This window comes from Macaca fascicularis, chromosome 11 (assembly GCF_037993035.2).
Source record: "Macaca fascicularis isolate 582-1 chromosome 11, T2T-MFA8v1.1".
NCBI lineage: Eukaryota > Metazoa > Chordata > Mammalia > Primates > Cercopithecidae > Macaca > Macaca fascicularis.
Genome location: NC_088385.1, coordinates 79,280,343 through 79,300,969, shown reverse-complemented (window position 1 = coordinate 79,300,969; position 20,627 = coordinate 79,280,343). Strand labels below are relative to the sequence as shown.

The 20,627-nt window shown below is 36.6% G+C and overlaps 1 protein-coding gene across 1 annotated transcript in view; it reads right to left on the bottom strand.

Moving 5' to 3' along the window:
* The window catches only part of TRHDE (thyrotropin releasing hormone degrading enzyme), a 417,970-nt gene that overhangs the window by 215,568 nt on the left and 181,775 nt on the right, over positions 1-20,627 (bottom strand). Inside the window, exon 4 of the mRNA XM_005571555.5 lies at positions 544-698. Within this exon, the coding sequence (XP_005571612.1) occupies positions 544-698 (155 nt within the window). The remainder of the gene's footprint in view (positions 1-543; positions 699-20,627) is intronic.

The window sequence follows — 20,627 nt, the reverse complement described above, 5'->3', positions numbered from 1 at the left end:
TTTACATATGAATTTCTAAACATGCCAAGACAAAAAATATCAATCATTTGAGAACAAAGAGTCCACGGCTGAGTTAGTGAAAGACTTCCTAAGTGTCTATGTGGTGGGAAAAGGGGAATAACAAATTGATTTCAGCAAAAGCAAATTTTGACACGTACACAAAACTCAGCTGCATCTTGCAGCGATGCAATAAATCATTGCCATCACTGCACTTACCCTATATACACACTAATAATCACAAGAAAATACAGCAAGGTTGATAACTGACTAGATAGGGGCTCCAAAGAGGCTGCTGGGTGGCAGTGCCATCTCACTGCTCAACTAAATGGAATGACAGTTGCTTACTCAATACGATCAGGGTGTTTGTTTTTGTTTATCCTATGATTGAAGAAAAATGACATATCTTCCAGAAAGAACTACACAGTGCTCCATATAAAATTAAAATTTATTTGGGAGGATAATAATTTAGCTCTTAATGTAGCTATCCAAAATCATTCTCAATAGCTTTTACATTATACTTACACCTGATTCTTTTTCTCATACCTGGTGACATATCTCATGAACAATGACCATGGTGACATCCAGCAAATAAGAAATAGATGAAACACTGGGATCCAGCAGTATTCTTTGTTCCACAAAAATACTTAGTCCCCAGTTCTCCATAGCAGCATACGGATGCTTAGGCACAGCTAAAAGATCTAGAAATAAAATAAAACAGTTCCAAAGGCTTTAACAAAGACACCAGATTCTGAATTTATGTGCTAAAAATGTCCAGAAATCCTAATTATAAGGGATACTTGATTTGACTTAGTGATTTTTTTTTTTGGCAAATTAAACTACCTGCCATTTCTACATCACAGCAGAAATATAGGCTATCACTGCAAATGCTGGTCATATGCATTCATCACAGTTCATTTTCAAGCCCAGTGCTATAGGTAGCTGGAAGTATCAGTGCCGTTATTGATGGGCCCATCCTAATAAATTTTATAAGTCAAGGAAACCAAATGCAGCAGGAACCTACAGAGGCAAAGGCGTTGTGCCTTCTAATGAAAATATATTTGACTCAATGCAGTAAATACTATATTCTTACATTTACCTCAGTATTGTATAAGAGAAAACATTTTATATCTGGTTTAAAATGTGGTGTTATTTTTCTAATTGCTTAAATTCTAGTGTATTTTTTCAGTTATATTAAAAGAAAGATGTTACATGTAAATATATCTTACAGAGAAAGCTTTGCTAGTGGATATAATGGAAAAAAAACTAAAAACTATTGAGGGGACCCACAGACTCTGGTCTGGCTCTGTCATCAACTGGCTATGCAACATCAGTAAATCACTTAACTTCTTAAGACCACAATTCCCTCACCTATGAAATAAGGTCATTAGCCTTAATTATCTCTAAAATACCTTCTAGCTCCAAATATCTACAATTAGATGATTCTAAGATCTGTGCTTATTTTAAAAGGTCATAGAGGTATTATCAACTTCTGGTTATGGTGACACAAAGAGTTCATGCTTTGATGTACTCCCTCTGCTCCAGAGGCATAGTGATGATAAATAAAATATTAAAAGGGAAAACGAAAAAAACATCTCCGGGCTTAAAAATAAACCTCTCCCTGGACCAGAAATGGTACAGAAATGCAAAGTGGTGATTACATGTGAAGCCACAGGCCTGCTGGGCACTGGCTCCAGCATCAGGCAGTGGCGGCTGGGAATTGGCTCTGGCAGATCCTTCCAGAGCCAAAAGGACCTAAGCCACGCTGACTACTTAATGCCAGGGATTGAGGTAGGGCACGCATGCTCATGAAAACAGGTTGAAAATAGCTGGCGCTCCTTGCTTCCTGGGAAAGTCAATAAGTGGCAGGGTAGAAATTTGAACCCAGCAGCCTGGTTCCAGCACCTGTGCTTTTAATCACAATGCCAAGCATAGTGTTTACAGTCTCTGACCCAGAAGTTCTACTTCTCCATATAGCCCTGTGGTAACTCCCTACGATGCAACAGAAAATTGTATAAGAATGTTCGCTATAGTATTGTTTGTACAGGTGAAAAGGGAAAATTAAGTGCGTTTAAGCAAGGTAAAGGACAAAGAAACTGAGAAATAGGTACATAAAGGAGTATTACACAGCAATCAGAACAATTGATCTTACCACTAGATTCTAACACTACATACATCAACATGGACAATCTGAGAAAGAGAATATCGAGGAAATAAGTGAAGAGTAAAATGACACTATAATAACATCCACTATTTAAAAACAAGTAGAATAACACCATGTCATGTAAATGGATAATCATACACGAACACATGCACAGAGACAGTAATGGCAAGAGGCACACACAAACACACATACAGCAATTATAAACATTAAAGTCATGATGGCTTAATGGAAGAAAGGAGGGGAAAAGGATGGAAGACAGTCACACAGTGAATTAAATAGTTATGTTTTTAATAAGAATATTTCACTGTTGGTGGTATGGCTGATTATAATATTACTGATTCTTTTCCACATGCTTTAAATATTTCAAAATAAGAAAAAGAATAAAATAGTCAACAGTCTTATAATAAGGTTGATTTTTCTTTATTCCTGACTTTAAAAAATATCTTCTCAGCATTGGTTGTCGGTATTTGTTGTTGCTATTTCTGTTTGTTTGAGATGGAGTCTCGCTCTGTTGCCCAGGCCAGAGTGCAGTGGCGCAATCTTGGCTCACTGCAACCTCCGCCTCCTGGGTTCAAGCGATTTTCCTGCCTCAGCCTCCCAAGTAGCTGGGATTACAGGCATGCGCCACCACGCCCAGCTAATTTTTGTATTTTTAGTAGAGACGGAGTTTCACCATATTGGCCAGGCTGGTCTTGAACTCCCGACCTCATGATCCAACCACCTCGGCCTCCCAAAGTGCTAGGATTACAGGCCTGAGCCATTGCACCTGGCCGGTTGTGGTCTTAAGTCTGAAATGTATATTAAAGTAAGTCAAATATGACCCCGTCTTCTGCTACATTTTAGACTAAGCATGAGGGCATAATAGCTATAACACGAAAAAAAGGGAAATATGAGGTAATAGTTGAAGAATTAAGAGTGCTGAGAGAGAGAAAAAACAAATCTGATTGGGGAGGTTTTCAAAGAGATGGTACTTAAGTTGGACTTCAAAAGGTAAATAGGATATCAAAGGGCAGAAACACGTAATCTGCGCATTCACATATACAACAAATACTGATTGAGCATCTCCTTTGCTCAGTATAGACATGGTTTTGCCCTGTCCTGCAAGCTCGTTCCTCTCTGTCATCATGGTGCTTATATGCATATGTGAGTGTGTGCAGGAGGTCAATTAACCAGTAATAAATGAATGAGAAAATTAGTAAATGATAAATGCTACAAAGACAATGTAACAGAGTAAGATATTGATTGATTGGTGGGGTAGGTGTGGTGTGGTCAAGGCAGCCCTCTCTAAGGTAGTCACATTTCATCTGAGATGTGGGTAATGGTAGAAACTAGCTTGTTTGAAATCGGAAGTGCATTCTAAGAGAGGACAACAAATGCAAAGGCCCTAAGGTGAAAATGAGACAAGTATGCTAGACAAAGAAGGTTGATGTGGCTGAAATATATAAAGTGAAGGAACACAGATCAGAGAACTGGTATGAATTGTAAGTTCATAAGCAATAGATATTCTTTTATATAAGATTTTACCTTAACACCTTGTCTAACTATGAACAAACCAGGTAACAGGACCACAGTGTGTCAACTTTGTCACCAGTAGATAGCAACAACAGTAGCAGATCTGGTGTCATTTACTTGTAGCAACATGTGACTAATAAACAAGCCTTCTGACCCAAGCCTGTGACAAAGTCGAGGCAATTCTGTAAGCTGTAGTCCTCCAGGAGCCAAGAGTAGTCGGTCGTCAAGGCTAAGCGAGCATATCAAGCCACACATTGGGATTTGGATTGGCTCAAATAGCACAGGAAGAAGACTCGACACATATGAGCCAGATGCAGTCTAGGAGTTTGGAATAAAGAGGAAGGTAGACTTGGGAGCATTTGTCAGAAAGCAAAAGCCTGACTAACAGCATAAGGAGATATGATGTGGAAACAACTGGAGGCTGGTGATAAAGATATCAGGCACTGGTGACCTAAGCAGGCAGCTGGTTACATACTGGAATTGAGAGGTATGAGGTTACAAAAGTCAGGCCTGGGTAACAAGATCACAGATCAACCAAACAAGGACTCTTCAGCAAATGGAGCCAGAGTCAAATTAAAGTCATTAAAGAATAGAGTAAAACACAGATCAGTAGTAGAGGACGGCTTCTTATATATACACACAGGTTTTATAATAAATACGAGGAGCCATGATTATAGATGACAGAGTAGGGAAAAAATAAAGAAAACATTGTATGCTACTAACCTTATAACAGTGTATTGAAGAAACTTAGATTTTGTTGAAGCAACTATGGAGAAGTATTTTTAATTGTGGCTCTGTTCTATGTCTTCACAACTTAAGGAATCTTATATGATAGGTTTATAATTTAAGAGCACTTACATCAAGTATATATCCACACAAACATCTGTACACAAATATTCATAAAAGCCTATTTCCAGTAGCTAAAAACTAGGAACAACTCAAATGTCCATCAATAGGTGAATAAAGTAAGTATGGTATATCCATGCAACAAAATACTACTCAGCAATAAAGAGAAATGAACTATGGTTACAGTCCACAACATGATTGAATCCCAAAATAGTTACGTGGAGTAAAAAAAGAAGAAAGCTCTATCTGCTGTATGATTCATGCCATTTATGTAAAATTCCAGAAAATGCAAACTAATCTATAGTGTCAGAAAGCACATCAGAGGTTGCCTGGGGACAAAGATGGGAGGAGTTAGAAGATAGCGACGAGAAACTTTTGGGAGTGATGAATATGTTCATTATGGTGATAATTTCCTGTGTGTATACATGTGTTAAGGCACCAAATTGCATACTTTAAATATGGACAGTTTTCTTGTACATTACTGTACCTGAATGAAGCTATTAAAAAAAAAAAGAGCAAACTCAGTAACAAAAATACTCTTTTGTTTATTTAAGGCAGATAACATTAATTCACAATGAATTATTTTAATTTTTTCAAAAGAAATTTGTTACGAGACCATACTCATTAAAATGTATACCCATAACTCTTTCATATGCCTTGAAAACAGAAGAAAATTCAAATGTTTCAGAATCTAATTTACTTGGAAAGTCAAAGAAAATGCTTGATAAAAGTAGGCATAGTAGTCTGCTTCCAATTAAATAGTATAGTACAAAAAACTATAGACAGATATGAAATAATTCATATAATACTAGTGAATGTGATAACATAAATTAACATAAAAATCTGACTTGCTCTACTTGTTTGCCTCCTACTCACCCTCAATGCACTATAATTTGCCTTCTATTCTTAACACTATCCTGAAACAGCTCTGAATAACTAAATTCACAAACTCTCATGGACACTTCTCAGAATTCATCTTTTTTTGGCATTGCTGAGAATTATCATATGGTAGGCTAGCGTCTATAATAACAGAATATCCATGTTTTTCCTCCACTTCTCAGATTAGCTTTTCTTCTTGTTTTGTTTCGTTTTGTTTTTCATTTTCTTGCCACTCTCTGACTTTTGAAAATCAAAGTTTCCAGGATTTCCATCTGTGGCTTCTATGTTGCTTTGTTTTACTAACTGCTATGATTTAAATGTGTCCTCTCTGAAATTCATGCTGAAATGTAATCTCTATGGGTCTCTTCTGCCATCTGAAGACACAACATTCATCCCCTCTGGAGAATGTAGCAACAAACAGTCATCTTGAAAGCAGAGAGTAGACCCTACCAGACAGCAAACTGGCCTGTGCCGTATCTTGGACTTCTCAGCCTCCAGGATTATAAGAAATAAATTTCTATTATTTGTAAATTACCCAGTCTCGGGTATTTGGTTATAGTAGCATAAATGGACTAAGACACTTACTCTGCTACTTATTTTCTTTGAGTGTTCTCATCCACTTTAACATCATCCATCACCACCCACATGCCCAGACTGCTCTCTTTGAGCACTAGATGAAAATATCTAAGTATCTTATAGTAGGCTGCTATTTGATAGGCCCCCAGTGTGCTGTGCCTCCTTGTGTAAGCCTCTCCTCTTTTAATCTGGTGTAATAGTACATACTAAAGGAAAGTTAAGAAAGCCTTGTATCTTTCTGTTTTGCCCTCTAGGGAAAGTCAGCCCTCATAAAATGAAATGGCCCATTGCCCTGAGAACATCATGCAGGGAGAAACCTCACAACTTTACAAAAGGTCCAAAGAATCCACATGAGGTCTGTTCAATAGTATATACTAACTGAAATCCAGTCTCCAGCATTAGTGAAAGTGTTGCCTTATTACCCTTCTGATGCATAACCTTGTAAGCTAGAAATGTACTCTAATATATTCCAGATTATTAAATAATCACTAACAAAAATGTGTACAATATCCGTTCTCTCCTGTCTGCCAGTCAGATTCTTATCTCACAGGTCATGATAGTCAGTCCAGAATAAGATGCTTTGCCCCTGCTTTGAGCTCTTCTAAGCCCTGGCTCCAGTGCGAAAGAGTCTGGTATCCTCCAGCTCAGATATTCTCCGCTACATGATCAAGCTCACACTCCGCACTCTAAGTGTGAGAAGAGTACAGGAGATGCTCTCTGATATGTGACCTCAGATAGTTATCAATTGTCCTACTTTCTCTCGTACTTTCCTTTTGCCTAAGCCATACTACCTACAGTACTGACTTTTCCTGGCAATATTTCTTCACCAGCCAATTTCTGCCTTCTAGTTGTCCACACTCAAACTTATCAGTTCATTCTAGATTTGTCATCCATTTATTTAGCTAATTTGAGATTCATAACAAAGTCTGCAATAAGATCAGAACCTGAATGCCCCAGACTTCAACCTTAATCCTGAGGGAAAAGGGATAGAAAGTCCTGGAAGACAAGAGTTTTAATGCTGAAGAAATAAATATCCCAGCAATTCAGGAGCATCACCTCAGCAGCCAATCCCTCCATGCCTAGGCAGAAAACAGACCTGCTGCTGAGCCCCTAGTGTAGTCAGGGCATGTGGCATCTTCCTGAAAAGCAGCGCTGGTCTCTGATTGGATGTAAGATATTTTTGCTCAGAAAATCTAAAGTGCCATACATTCATATTAGAAGTTGTGGTTTCAGAACAGAATAAATTCTATACATTTGTTCTTTCTGGTTTTCCTTGTACATGTAATGTACTTCTTTGAATCAGGCATTCATTCATTCATTCAATAAAGTTTGCTGAGTCCTTATTCTGTTCGAGCAGAGAAGGAGACTAACAAAGATGCTGCTGTGTCCAAGCTCATGTTCCAGTTTTGAGGGGCTGGGGGATGCAAGTAGGGCAGGGGGTCAAATAATACACAAATAGACAAATAGATAATACGAGACTGCAATTGGGACTATCATGAAAATTACACATAATATGTTAAAGAATAACAGAGTTGGAGGCAGAATACATTTGATCAAATGACCAGGAAAAGTTGAAGAAAATTAGTATCTAAGCTGAAACATCAACCCAATCCAGGAAGACAGGGCAGTTTTAATCTTAATAATTGCATTTGCAGTGCTAGCATAGTACCAAGCGCATGGCTAATGTTCAAAAGGTAATTGCAAATTAAATGAATAGCAAGTGATGTGATGGCAAGTCATGGTAAATATAGCTTACAACTAGTTTTGCCTGCGATCCTAAGCCACACAGATGTATAACCACTATCAACACCACCCAGGAAAGGGCCTTTGGTTCCACAGTTCTGGTCATGAATTCCACGGTTTCACTCTGCCATGTAAAGAACTCTGCGGCTCTTCTAAATCACCTCTCTACTCCTATGCAAAGTGTCACTTAGATGCATTCCCTTACGATTCACAGATGGGCTCTATGCATACTGATTCTTCCAACCCAACACCATCTTGTGCTCAAATCTGCAGCCTTCTGACCTAACTCTTACTTCTGTGTCCCGCCACACTTCACCCTTCGAATTTTACCTTCAATGTTATCACCAGGCTGTACTCTAATAGCATCTCAATCACAAGCCAAGTTATTTTACCAGCTCTGCTCCTCAGATCTTATTGGCAGAAGGCAATGGATATAATGTTTAAAGCTGCAAGTTGTGGAGTCCATACTGGGTTTGGGATCCAAACCCACATTGTTTAACCTCTCTCAGCTTTCACTTTCTTATTGATAACATAGGGATATTAACAGTACCCACTTTGCAAGTTGCTGTGAAGATTAAATGAGTTATACCATGTAAAGAACTTAGTCCTACATAGTAAGCAAGATAAATGTTATCACTATTTGAGATCTTTCCAGTCCTTTCCCACTCTGGGGAATCGAATGCATCGTAGGCCTCAGGAAAGAGAGGAGGAGGAGTCTTATCTTCAAACAAAGATGAAGTTTAGGTTAATATGTTCCATTATAGATTTTAATTTTCAAATTAAAATTTTATCTTGTGATTTAAAACAACATAGATCCTACTTAAGAATGAGCCAAAAAACATTATAGAATATGCCCATATTATCATCCAGGGACATTAATTTTAAAGGCATAGGTTAAAAAAAAAAGTTGTATTTTGATTATACCATGACTGGCTGTTGCTCAAGACTGTCTATACACCTTAGTGTTTCAGAATAAAAAATGGAACATCTTGCTCTGAAGATTAATATACAGGGCTAGTAAAAATATAAACTACATTTGAAATAGTAATAGTAATAAGACAAAATTTATAGAAGTAACCCATAACTAATATTTATAAAATGAGAACTACCATTCTTTTCTTCCTTTCAAGGGTATATTCTCAAGATTTTTACTGATAAACCAGTTAGGTTCTGAATGACTCTTTTTCAGTTTGTTTGACAAAGAAGTTTAAACTTCGCTATCCTTAGATACATTTCTACCAAATTTAGGAGTCAGTCCTTCAAAGTTTTAAAGCAAAATACACTTTTCTCCTGATGGACTTTTATTTGGGCATCATTCATTTAAAACAGACTAGTTTCAGCTACACATTGTGGATTCTAACAGAACTTTCATCAGCACTACTTGTATTCAGAAGCTTAGCTTTCAAGTTCTCAAACTTCTAGCATTCTCCTGAATTAGCATTAGGCCATAATAGGCAGGCAGTGTTTTTGCGGATCCTCCTGCCACACATTCAAAAGATTTTTTTTTCATTTCAGCAATCAATTTTCCTCGACATTTACTGATTACTGTCAATTGCAATGGAGGAATACTTTACACGTTTTGCTTGATTTCTTTTTTTCCCTGAAAAAGGCTTTCTATGCCAAAGGATATACCCCATATGCACAGGGAACATTTGTCAGTTTCTCGCCCCTTTAATTTTTAAAATTAGTGCCACTTTGATTTTCACCATCATATTTTTTTGTTGTGCATCTAGTACTTTCAAAATCACAGTCTTTGCTTTAAGAAACATGATTAGGTATGAACACAGAGAAGACATTAAATGACCCCTTCTGCCCATCCACTGGTGATAGCCCAAGTTGACTAATACTTGTTATATAACAAAGATTTGCTGTTATCTCAGAGAATACAGGTTGAATGTAAGGTTCCTTCCTATTAAGGTTCCATTTACAGTGTATTTTCATTTATTCCAAAAACACTTGCTCATTACCTAATGCTGGCCAGACTGATCTAGGCTGGGCATATAAACATTGAACAATAAAGACATAGTCCCCTTAAATTTTCATGGAGCTTAAAAACCAATGGGGGATACAAACAAGTTAAAAAGTATATATATTATAGACACACATGATGGCAATTACAATGTAGTGCATATGCTACAATGAGTGCACAGTATAATGGCTGCAGCATAGAGCAGGGATTAGGAACATGAACTCGATTCTGCTACTTAATGGGGCACGTTACTGATCCTCTCTACCCATCATTTTCCTCACCTGTAAAATGAAGATGACTATAATTGCAACTATTTTGCAGGATTACTGTGAGGACTACTGTTGAAACACAATTCTCAAGGGTCTCTCACATTTCTGTATATCTTATGAACACAGGCACTGACTGCTTTTTGTTCCACACTTTCTTTTTAAGGATGGTTTTGTATAGCAAAAACAGAGATAGTAGGCTCTCCAGAGCAAAAAGGTGGCATACATATTATCACTTTTTAAAGAACCACATTCCCTAGGGTCAGGTATAGAATCCACTGCATGTGCAGCTATCAGCTGGACCTATGTGTGTCACTCTTGGGAATTAGGGCTCTGGGAACTGGTACAAAAAATATGATACCAGCAGGACACAGTGGCTCATACATGTAATCCCAGCACACTGAGAAGCCAAGGAAACAGGATCACTTGATCCCAGGAGTTCAAGACGAGTCTGGGCAACATAGTCAGACACTGTTCCTACTAAAATAACAAATTAGCTGGGCATGGTGGTGCACGCCTGTAGTCCTAGCTACTTTGGAGGCTGAGATTGGAGGATTGCTTGAACCCAGGAGGTCGAGGCTGCAGTGAGCTATAATGTTGTCATTGGACTCCAGCCTAGGCAACAGAGTGAGACCCTGCCTCTAAAAGAATAAAAAATGCTTATACTCTGGCTACTGCTGTAGCTAGAATAACAATGTCTTTTATTTCTAGTCCAAGAGTTTCATGACTTCTGCCAGCATTCATGAAACAGTGGCGGTCTGACTAGTTGATATTACAAGTAGGATAAGGTAAAACTTTAGACTCCTCACAGTTCTTGACAACTATACAAATTAATATAGGTAGCGTGCTTAGAACAGTACCTAGCAATTGTTAAGTTCTCAATAACTGTTAGTTATTGTGGATAAAAGATGTCCAGGTCCTCATTCCTGGAACCAGTGACTATATTAGGTTACTTGGCAAAGGGGAATTAAGGTTGCTAATCAGCTGAAATTAAGATAGGAAGAATATCCCAGATTATACAGGTGGACCCAATATCATCACAAGTGTCTTGAAAAGTGAAAGCAGGAGATGGGAAGAAAGTCAGTGTCAGATTGATGAAATGTTAGAAAGACTCTACCAGGCATTCTGCTTTGAAGACAGAAGTGGACCATGAGCTGAGGAATGCAGTCTCTAAAAGCTGGAAGAGTTCCAAAAATGTAGAAGATTTTCCCCTAAAGTCTCCAGTGAGAGTAGTGTCAGAATTTCAGCCTTCATAATTGTAAGATAATAAATTTGTGTTGTGTTAAGCCACTAATTAGGTGCTAATTTATTATCGCATCAATAGGAAATGAAGTTAACCATTATCATCATCATTACCTTTATTATTATTACCATTACTCTGTAAAAGAAGTCTCTAATATTGACAGAAAAATGAGAAGGCTTCCTTAGAGAATGCCAATTATGGGATCTGTTGAGTGAACAGTGGGTAGCCAGAGGGGAAATATATTGCAGGTTAAGGAAGTAGCATAGGCAAAGAAGAGACAATACAGTACCTTCAGTAATCAAAAAAACCGGATCAATATGACTGAAGCATATACTGACAAATCCTGCTTTGGACATGCTGAGTTTGAGTTACCCCTAGAACATCCAAATAGAGATATCTACTAAGAGGCTGAATGTAGAAGTCTGATGCATTGGGGAGAGGCTGGGGTGGGGGAAAAGATTTAAGAAGTCATCAGCACATAGATGAGAGGAGCCCATGACCAATGCTGAGTAGAGAAGAGGGCTAAGACAGATGTCTGAGGAGCACTAAGATTTAAGAGAGGCAGAGGACGAAGGCAACTGGGGTAGGGCCCACAAAGTATACTGACAAGATGCTGTCATGAAAGGGGGAAAGAAAATCAGGGAAGTGTGACATCGCATCATTCAAGAGTAGTGATCCATCCACAGGGGAGGGAGGACTTGACAGTGTCTATGACTATCTTAGGTATATTTATAATACACAGGCAATATATAATCAAGTAGTTGAATTTTAATTAACAATTTCAAAGAATACTAGTTTCTCATTCAATATTGTTTTCAGCAGATTTCCCAAATAAATTGTAAAATATTTTACACAGATCTAACACCAGATCTAATCCCATATATTAGCACCATCACCTGAAGGGAGGGAAAAACCAGTGCTGTTAGGGGTTCTCATAATTAGCTCTTTAATGAGTGTCAGTTGCTGAGCGGGCCCATCCCACAGCATGGAACTCAGGACTCTCTCCTGTTTTCAAAGTCTGAGGTAGGTGGAAATCAATTTAGCGGTTTGAATAGCTCTTTGACACTCTTTAATTGACAGATTCACATTTCCAGTAGAAGGGAGTAGGAAAACAATACTATTTATAAATGAGCATTCTTAACTCTTGAAATTTGCAGTTGTCAGTAAAATGTATTTCCAAATTCTTATGTACTTTAGACAGTGTGAGTACAAAGTGGTTACCTCTGAAAGAAATTATTTATGTAGGCTTGGTAAAGTGAAAACAAAGATGTATTGTGCCTTAAGGCCAGTTCCTCTTAGCATAAGCTGTACTAGTAGTTCACACAACATTCAATAAAAAACGCAAACATATAATCCAAAGGAACCAAATGTTCGGTTCTTAGTCTAAAACTGTACAGCATTAATTTCAAACAAAATCAAATACTTGTTGAAGCCCCTGAGGGGGAAAAAAAAAAAACACTGATACCCAAAGTTTGCTTAATTTTTTAAAAATCACTTATTGCAGTGCATAGTATTACCTAATATTAACTGGCATCTAAACAATGAATGGATTATCAGAAAGCTAGTTGTATAAACAGGAGATACTGAAATTCACTGTGAATTTTATAGGTTCCTAGGAACAACTGAGAGTGCTTGGCGTAATGAGGGCAGAGAAAAGAGAAGAACAGATCATTTAAAAACAGCACAATTATACAAATGGAAAATTGATGACATGGTGTTACTTTACTACATTTTAACACTAAGATGAAGCTAATTTGCCTTTAGGGGAACTAAAAATAGAACCTTATCAATTTAGTCCTTGGCCTGCATAGTACTGAAAGACTTTATCTTTTTTATATCCAAACCTATAGACTTTCCATTTGACATACCATCACGTCATTCAATGTCATGAAGAAAAATGAATGCCATGTCCCATTCAGGTTGAATTATGTATCAGCTGGGAGGCATTGATCAAAATATGAGCCATGTCTTTCATTACTGAAGGTACCTAATGCTTTGTTATAAATATCTTCTTGAGAGTATAAAGAAACTGCCTTTTCCAAATTTTTTCACAGAAGAATTTCTGAGAGCTTCTATTCAATGATTTTTTTCAAGACCCATTACTAGTGTTCCAAATATTCCCTAGTTCAATTTACATTAGATCAAGAAATGAAATACAGAAAGAACTAATAATGAGGCAGAGATTGAACTGAACCCTTTACCTCTCCAAGCTCCAGTATCTAATGTGAATCACTAAATTATATTCCTAAATTGTATTTTATAAGGAGGAAAACACTTTGTGCCCATAACGGGAAAATGCTGAGAAAAGATTTTTTTTTTTTTTGTACTCATGATAAAAATGTTTCTCCTAATGTAAATACTCAGGGAATTGACATAATAGAAAATTGCCAGGAGCCATTTTCCTAACACCACAGTTAATAGAGCATGAGGGTTCTTTAGCTCAAAACGACATGTAACTGATCACTACACTTGCAACAGGAGACTACCATGAAGAAAATGATAACACCCCCCTCATTATTTGTTTTTTCTTGTCCTCCTAATATACTATGCAAATCTTTTATTTGTATACTTGGCATCTATTTGAATAGTCATTAAAATGAAAGCCAGGACTCTAATATAAACATAACACGAAGTGCTGTATTAAAATGCAGAGGTCCAAGAGTGCAAAAGCATCTGCTCATGTTTTGCAGTAGCATTTGGAATATTTCAGTCCTGGATGGGGATGGAACCCTTACAGCCTGGCCACCTTTCCCCGCTTCTAGCCTGGACAGGGAATACCCCAAAATGAATGTGATGAAAGCTAACAAACTCAAGGAACATATGTCCAACTCTCTGAGTCTCTGTGTGTGTGTGGGGGGGTGGGTATAATTACATATTATATTTATATAATATTTCTATTATATAAATATTTATACTGAGTATATATGAGTGTATATACTGCATAATAATATTACATATATACACATCAGAATTCAGAATATATGTGTGTGAGTATATACATATATATATAGGAGATACACATGTAAGATTAAGATTAGCCAAATTTTGGTAAACTAGTTGAATTTTATGAGTCTATGATTCTAAATTCATACTGAAAGTAGACTCCTCTGTATCTAGTCCTACATAACTCTAGGCAGACGGAAAGATTAAAACTAAGCTATACTTATAGGTTCTGTCCCAATGGGTCCAATTTAATAATAACAGCAAATAGTACTTTTTAAAAATCATTTGTAAAGTCTCCAAATTATAAATACAATACCTCTAACTTTTATTTCTGACACTTCTAACATCTCAGACTGTTTTAAACCTGACATACTGATCTCTACCACCCTAAAGGGGTCTAATAAATTGTTGACTACTAGGTAAGTTTTCATATTTAATGTAATTGCCATCCCCAGCACTTCCATTTGTTACTGGAAACATAAATCCATCCATTAAAGATTCTGCACTTAATTACAAATAAGTATAATGATATTTCAGGAAAAAAACATTTCTACAGAAGATATAACATTATAAAACACATTAAATAACCAAAAGTTATAAATTTACCTTTACAAAAAAAACTTTCAAAATTTTCAGCCTTGACTTATAAAATTATTTTTAAAGTTTACAACTACTAAACACTTGTATAAAGTATGCAGATTTTTGCACCAAATAACCAGTTGGTTATTATTATATTACAAAGATATACCGCATTTTCAGATCACATATAACATTTTTTTTAATGGCAAAGAGTACCTGAAAAAGTTTTTACAAAATTTTCTATGCTGATCATCTATTGATAAGATTTAGCACTTGGAAATATCAGAAATATTAAGCCTGAGAACATCAAAGTCATTAAGTTTCTAAATTTGAGATCACCATTGATTCTGAGACTTTATTAAACAGTCATCTCTCCCTTCTTCCTTCCTGACCTTCTTATCCTATATTACTGAGTCTTAGACTAAAGGTGTAAAATACTGTGTTCAATGAATCATAAAGCGTTCTCGATGTTCTGGGAAGCCTAAGATCCATGAAGAGAAATGGCAGGAGGCAAGTTAGGATGGAAGCAAATAAATCTTGAAGGATATTGTATAGCTTTATGGGTTTTTACTTAAATAGTGCAGGACCATGAACAATTTGTGTTTAGGGAGAAAACTATCACACTCTAGCCTTGTTACTCCAAGGTGTAGTTCATGAATCAGCAGCATTGGCATCACCTGAGAATTTGTTAGAGCTGAAGAATCTCAGAACCTGCTCCAGACTAACTGAATGAGAATATGCATTTTAACAAGATCCTCAGACTACTTATATTTACATTAAAGTTTGAGAATCACAGACTTAGAGTAAGACTTCCATGATGGGGTCCTTTCCTGTGAGGTTGCTTAAGACTATCCATGAAGATTGGAGAGTAAAATACAATGTTTATTTATATTTATTTTTGCCTGGTACAATAAGAAATAGATTAAGCTTTTTTCAGTATTCAACATAAGATATTCTCTTTTGTTTATGTAGCAAGGTCCATGAACAGGTTTTAGTGGTTCTATAGATGTCATAATAGCACTGCCTTTCTCATTCATTCACTTTCAAGGGAAAAGGGCACGTGACAGCACCTGAGCACCAACTTAAATCAATTTATAAATTATATTTTCTAGTTTAAACAATCTTCACAAAATAAATAGATAGCTTAAAAAGATTCCTGAAAAAAATATTATATTGGCATTAACATTTATAAATGTTTAGATCCCTCAACCATTATACTCCATTTTATCCCATTTTTATTATAAGTTAAAAACAAAGAGTTAATTACATATTTTAAAAAACATTATCAACAAGCATACTTGCACTATTGATTTATATTACCCTTACAATGAACCTTACTCTAAATGCATATGTGCCTTGAAATTTAGCTATTGAAAATCATAAGTGTACTACTTCAAAAGTAGATAAATTCAGCTAAGTCAGAATAAATGTACTCAAAAACATCTGGTATAGTACAAAATTGAAAATGAAAAGGAGACTGTGACAAAAGGTATAAATTCTTGGAAGCTTTATGACACTGCCCATCACCTGAGAAACCCAAATACTTATCCCGGTCAACTTAGGAGAACTTGTGCACCCACAGGTTTAACACAGCATGGTAGCTGCCAAGGCTTATGGTTTGCACCCTCCGAATCAGTGGTCTGAGCTGTACCTGGGCCCCTTTGAGCCACAGCTGGAAATGGAGCAGCTGGGATGCAGGAAGCAGTGTCCCAAGGCTGCTCAGGGCAACAGGGCTCTGGGCCTGACTCAGGAAGCCATTCTGTCCTCCTAGGCCTTAGGGCCTGTGATGGGAGGGGCTGCTTCTTAGGTCTCTAAAATACTTTCAAGGCCTTTTTCCCATTGTTTTCTCTATTAGCACTTGCTTTCTTTTTAGTTATGCAAATTTCTCTAGTAAGTGGTTGCTCAGCAGTCAGCTTGAATTTTTCCCCTGAAAATGGGCTTTTCTTTTCTACCACAGAGCCAGGCTGCAAATTTTCCAAAATTTACACTCTACTTCTCTTTTAAATACAAATTCCAACTTATTTCCTTGTTCCCACATCTGAGCTAGGCTGTTAGAAGCAGCCATGTCACATCTTGAATACTGCTGCTTAGAAACTTCTTTTGCCAGATACCCTAGGTAATCACTCTCAAGTTCAAACTTCCACATATCCCTAGGGCATTTACACAATCCAGCCAAGTTCTTTGCTTAGGCAAAACATGAGTGACCTTTGATCCAGCTCCTAATAAGTCTGTCATTTCCATCTGAGACCTCATCAGTCTGGATTTTACTGTTCCTATCACTATCAGCATTTTAGTCACAATTATTTAACCAGTCTCTTAAAAATTCCATACTTTTCTTCATCTTCCTGTCTTCTTCTGAGCCCTCCAAACTTTTCAAATCTCTGCCCATTACTCAGTTCAAAAGTTGTTTCCATATTTGTCTGTATCTTTATAGCAATGCCCCACTGCTCAGTACTAATGATCTGTGTTCTCACATTGCTATAAAGAAATATTCAAGACTGGGTAATTTATGAAGAAAATAAGTTTAATTGGCTCATGGTTTCACAGGCTGTACAGGAATCATGATGCCGACCTCTGCTTGACTTCTCAGGAAGCCTCAGGAAACTTACAATCATGGCAAAGGAGGAGTAGGCATGTCACATGGCCAGAGCAAGAGCAAGAGAGTGAAGTGGGAGGGGGCTCATGATTTTAAATGACCAGATCTCATGGGAACTCACTATTGTGAAGACAGTATCAAGAGGCTGGTACTAAATCATCCATGAGAAGTCCACCCCCATGATCTAATCACCTCCCATCAGGTCCCATGTTCAACAGTGGGAATTAGATTTCAATATGAGATTTTGGCAGGGACACACATCCAAACTATATTATCCATATATGACAACCCATAGCTAACATTATACTCAATAGCAATAATTTAAAAGCCTTTCCTCTGAAATCCAGAACAAGACAAGGATGCCCACACTCGTCACTTCTCGTAAACATAGTCCTGGAAGCCCTAGCTAAAGCAATTACTCAAGAGAAGAAATAAAAATCATCCAAACCAGAAAAGAAGTTCAACCGTTCTTATTTGCCAATGACATGATCTTACATATTGAAAACCTTAAAGACTCCACCAAAAAACTACTGGAGCTAATAAATGAATTCAGCAAAGTTGTAGGATACAAAATTAATACATAGAAATCAGTGGTGTTTCTATATACTAACAAGAAACCATCAAAAAAATCAAATAAACTATCCTGGTTACAGTATCTACAAAAAAAAAAAATACTTGGGAATAAATATAACCAACAAGGCAGAATACCTATACCATGAAAACTAAAAAACACTGACAAAAGAAATAGAAATCACACCTGTAATGCCAGCACTTTGGGAGGTCAATGCGGGCAGATCACTTGAGGCCAGGAGTTTGAGACCAGCCTGGCCAACATGGTGAAACCCCGTCTCTACTAAAAATACAAAAATTAGCTGGGCATGCTGGCACAGGCCTGTAGTCCCAGCTACTTGGGAGGCTGAGGCAGGAGAATCGCTTCAACCCAGAAGGCAGAGGTTTCAGTGAGCTAAGATTGCACCACTGTGCTGAGCCTGGCCAACACAGCAAGATGCCATCTCAAAAAAAAAGAAAAAGATAAAAGAGAAGAAAGAAAAGAAAAAGACACAAATAAATGGAAAGATATCAGTATTTATGTATTGAAATAATTAATATTGTTAAAATATTGATAAATTACCCAAAGCAATCTATATATTCAACATAATTCCTGTCAAATGACTTTTTTGCAGAAACAGAAAAAAAAATGCCTAAAATTTATATGAAACCATAAAAGAGCCCAATACCCAAACCAATTTTGAACAACAACAACAACAAAACCAGAGGCATAACACTGCCATAATTGAAAATCTACTACAAAGCCATAGAAATAAAAACACCACAGTGCTGGCATAAAAACAGACACGTAGACCAATAGAACAAAATTGGGAGCCCAGAAATAAATCCTTGCATTTTTGGTCAATTGACTTTTGACAAATGTGCCAAGAACACACAATAGAGGAAGGACAGTCCCTTCAATAATTGCTGCTGGAAAAGCTAAATATCCACAAGCAGAATAATGAAATTAGACCCGGATCTCATACCATATACACAAGACAATGCAAAATGGGTTAAAGATGTAAACATAAGATCTGAAACTATAAAACCACTAGAAGAAAACAGGAGAAACGCTCGATGGTACTGCTTTGGGCAATGATTTTTTTTGGATACAATCTCAAAAGCACAGGCAACAAAAACCAAAAATAAACAAATCAGATTATATCAAACTAACTTCTGTGCAGCAAAGGAAACAATCAAAGTAAAGAATGGGAGAAAATATTGGCAAACTATATACCTGATAAAGGGTTAATATAAGAAAGTTATAAGAAAATCAAACAACTCAATGATGAAAATAAATAATTTGATTTTGAAATGAGCAAACCACTGCAATAGACAGTTCTCCAAAGAAGACACACAAATGGCCAACAAGTATATGACAAAAATGTCAACATCACTAATTATCAGGAAAATACAAATGAGAACCACAACAAGTTATCACTTCATGCCTGTTAGAATGGCTACTACAGAAAAAACAAAAGATACTAAGTGCTGGAGAGGACAAGAAGAAAAGGGAATCCTTGCACACATTCCCTTGATGAGAATGTAAATTATTACAGCCATTGTGAAAACCAGTGTATAAGTTCCTAAAAAAATTAAAAATAGAATTATCATATGATCCAGCAGTCCCACTTATGGGTATTTCTCCAAAGAGTACAAAATTTCAGTCAGATAGGAGGAATAAGTTCAAGTTGTACAACATGGTGACTATGGTTAATAGCAATGTACTATATTCTTGACAATTGGTAAGAGAGTAATAAGTATGTGAGGTAGGTAATGTATATGTTAATTAGTTTGATTTAGCCATTCCACAATGTACGCGTATTTCAAAACATCATGTTGTACATGTTAAGTATATACAATTTTTATTTATCAATTATAATGGTTAATTAATAAATTTTAAAAATTAATGCTTGGTGTTCACTTCCAGAGATTCTTAATTTTTCTAAGGTATGACCTAGGCCTCTTCATTTGTCAAATGGCCCAAAAGTGAAATGAAGGTTGAAAATCACTGCTTTAGATGGAAGGAGAATAGAAACAGATATTGTAGTAGTAAGAAATAATAGAATCCTATGTAAAATATAGAGGCATTTCAGAGGTGGAAACAGGCAGGACTTGGTAATTAACTAAATATTAAATTCAGATGAGAAACTCACCAAAGAAGCATAGACCATGCTACCTAACTGAATGAATGGGGAAATGAAAAGAATCATGGTATTCCATTAACCAAGATTGTGAATCCAGGGAACTAGAAGGGGAAAAGTGAGGAAGGGGAGGGAAAATAAGTGGAGAAAAAGAAGGTAATATTTTCATGTTACAGAATAGAACAAAGCATGTTTTTGTTATGTTAACTTCAAAAATTCCATTTATTGCTAGTAAAGGAAAAGTAATAACAAAAGTTCCTTCCCATAACACCATGTCTGTCTTTAAAATCTTTCAAATAGTTAAATCCTGGGCTGCCTAGCTTCAGAGACCATATTTGCAATCTCAACTTTATGCTGCATCCTGTTCTATTTTTATGTTAATGGAAAAGGGGCTCAAAGGATCAACAATAAATCAAAAATAGTAGGGATTTGCACCCAGAGCTACGAGATACTGAAAAGATCATGCCTAAGCTGTCTATCCTTCTATTACTAATAATGCAGTCTAAACTAAAGTCTATTGTTTTACAAAGCTTTTTAAAGGAAAAAAAAATAGTAGAGGCAGTGAGTATGAAATGCCAGAAAAAATATTCAAAAATCAGATCACATGCATTTCTGCTATTA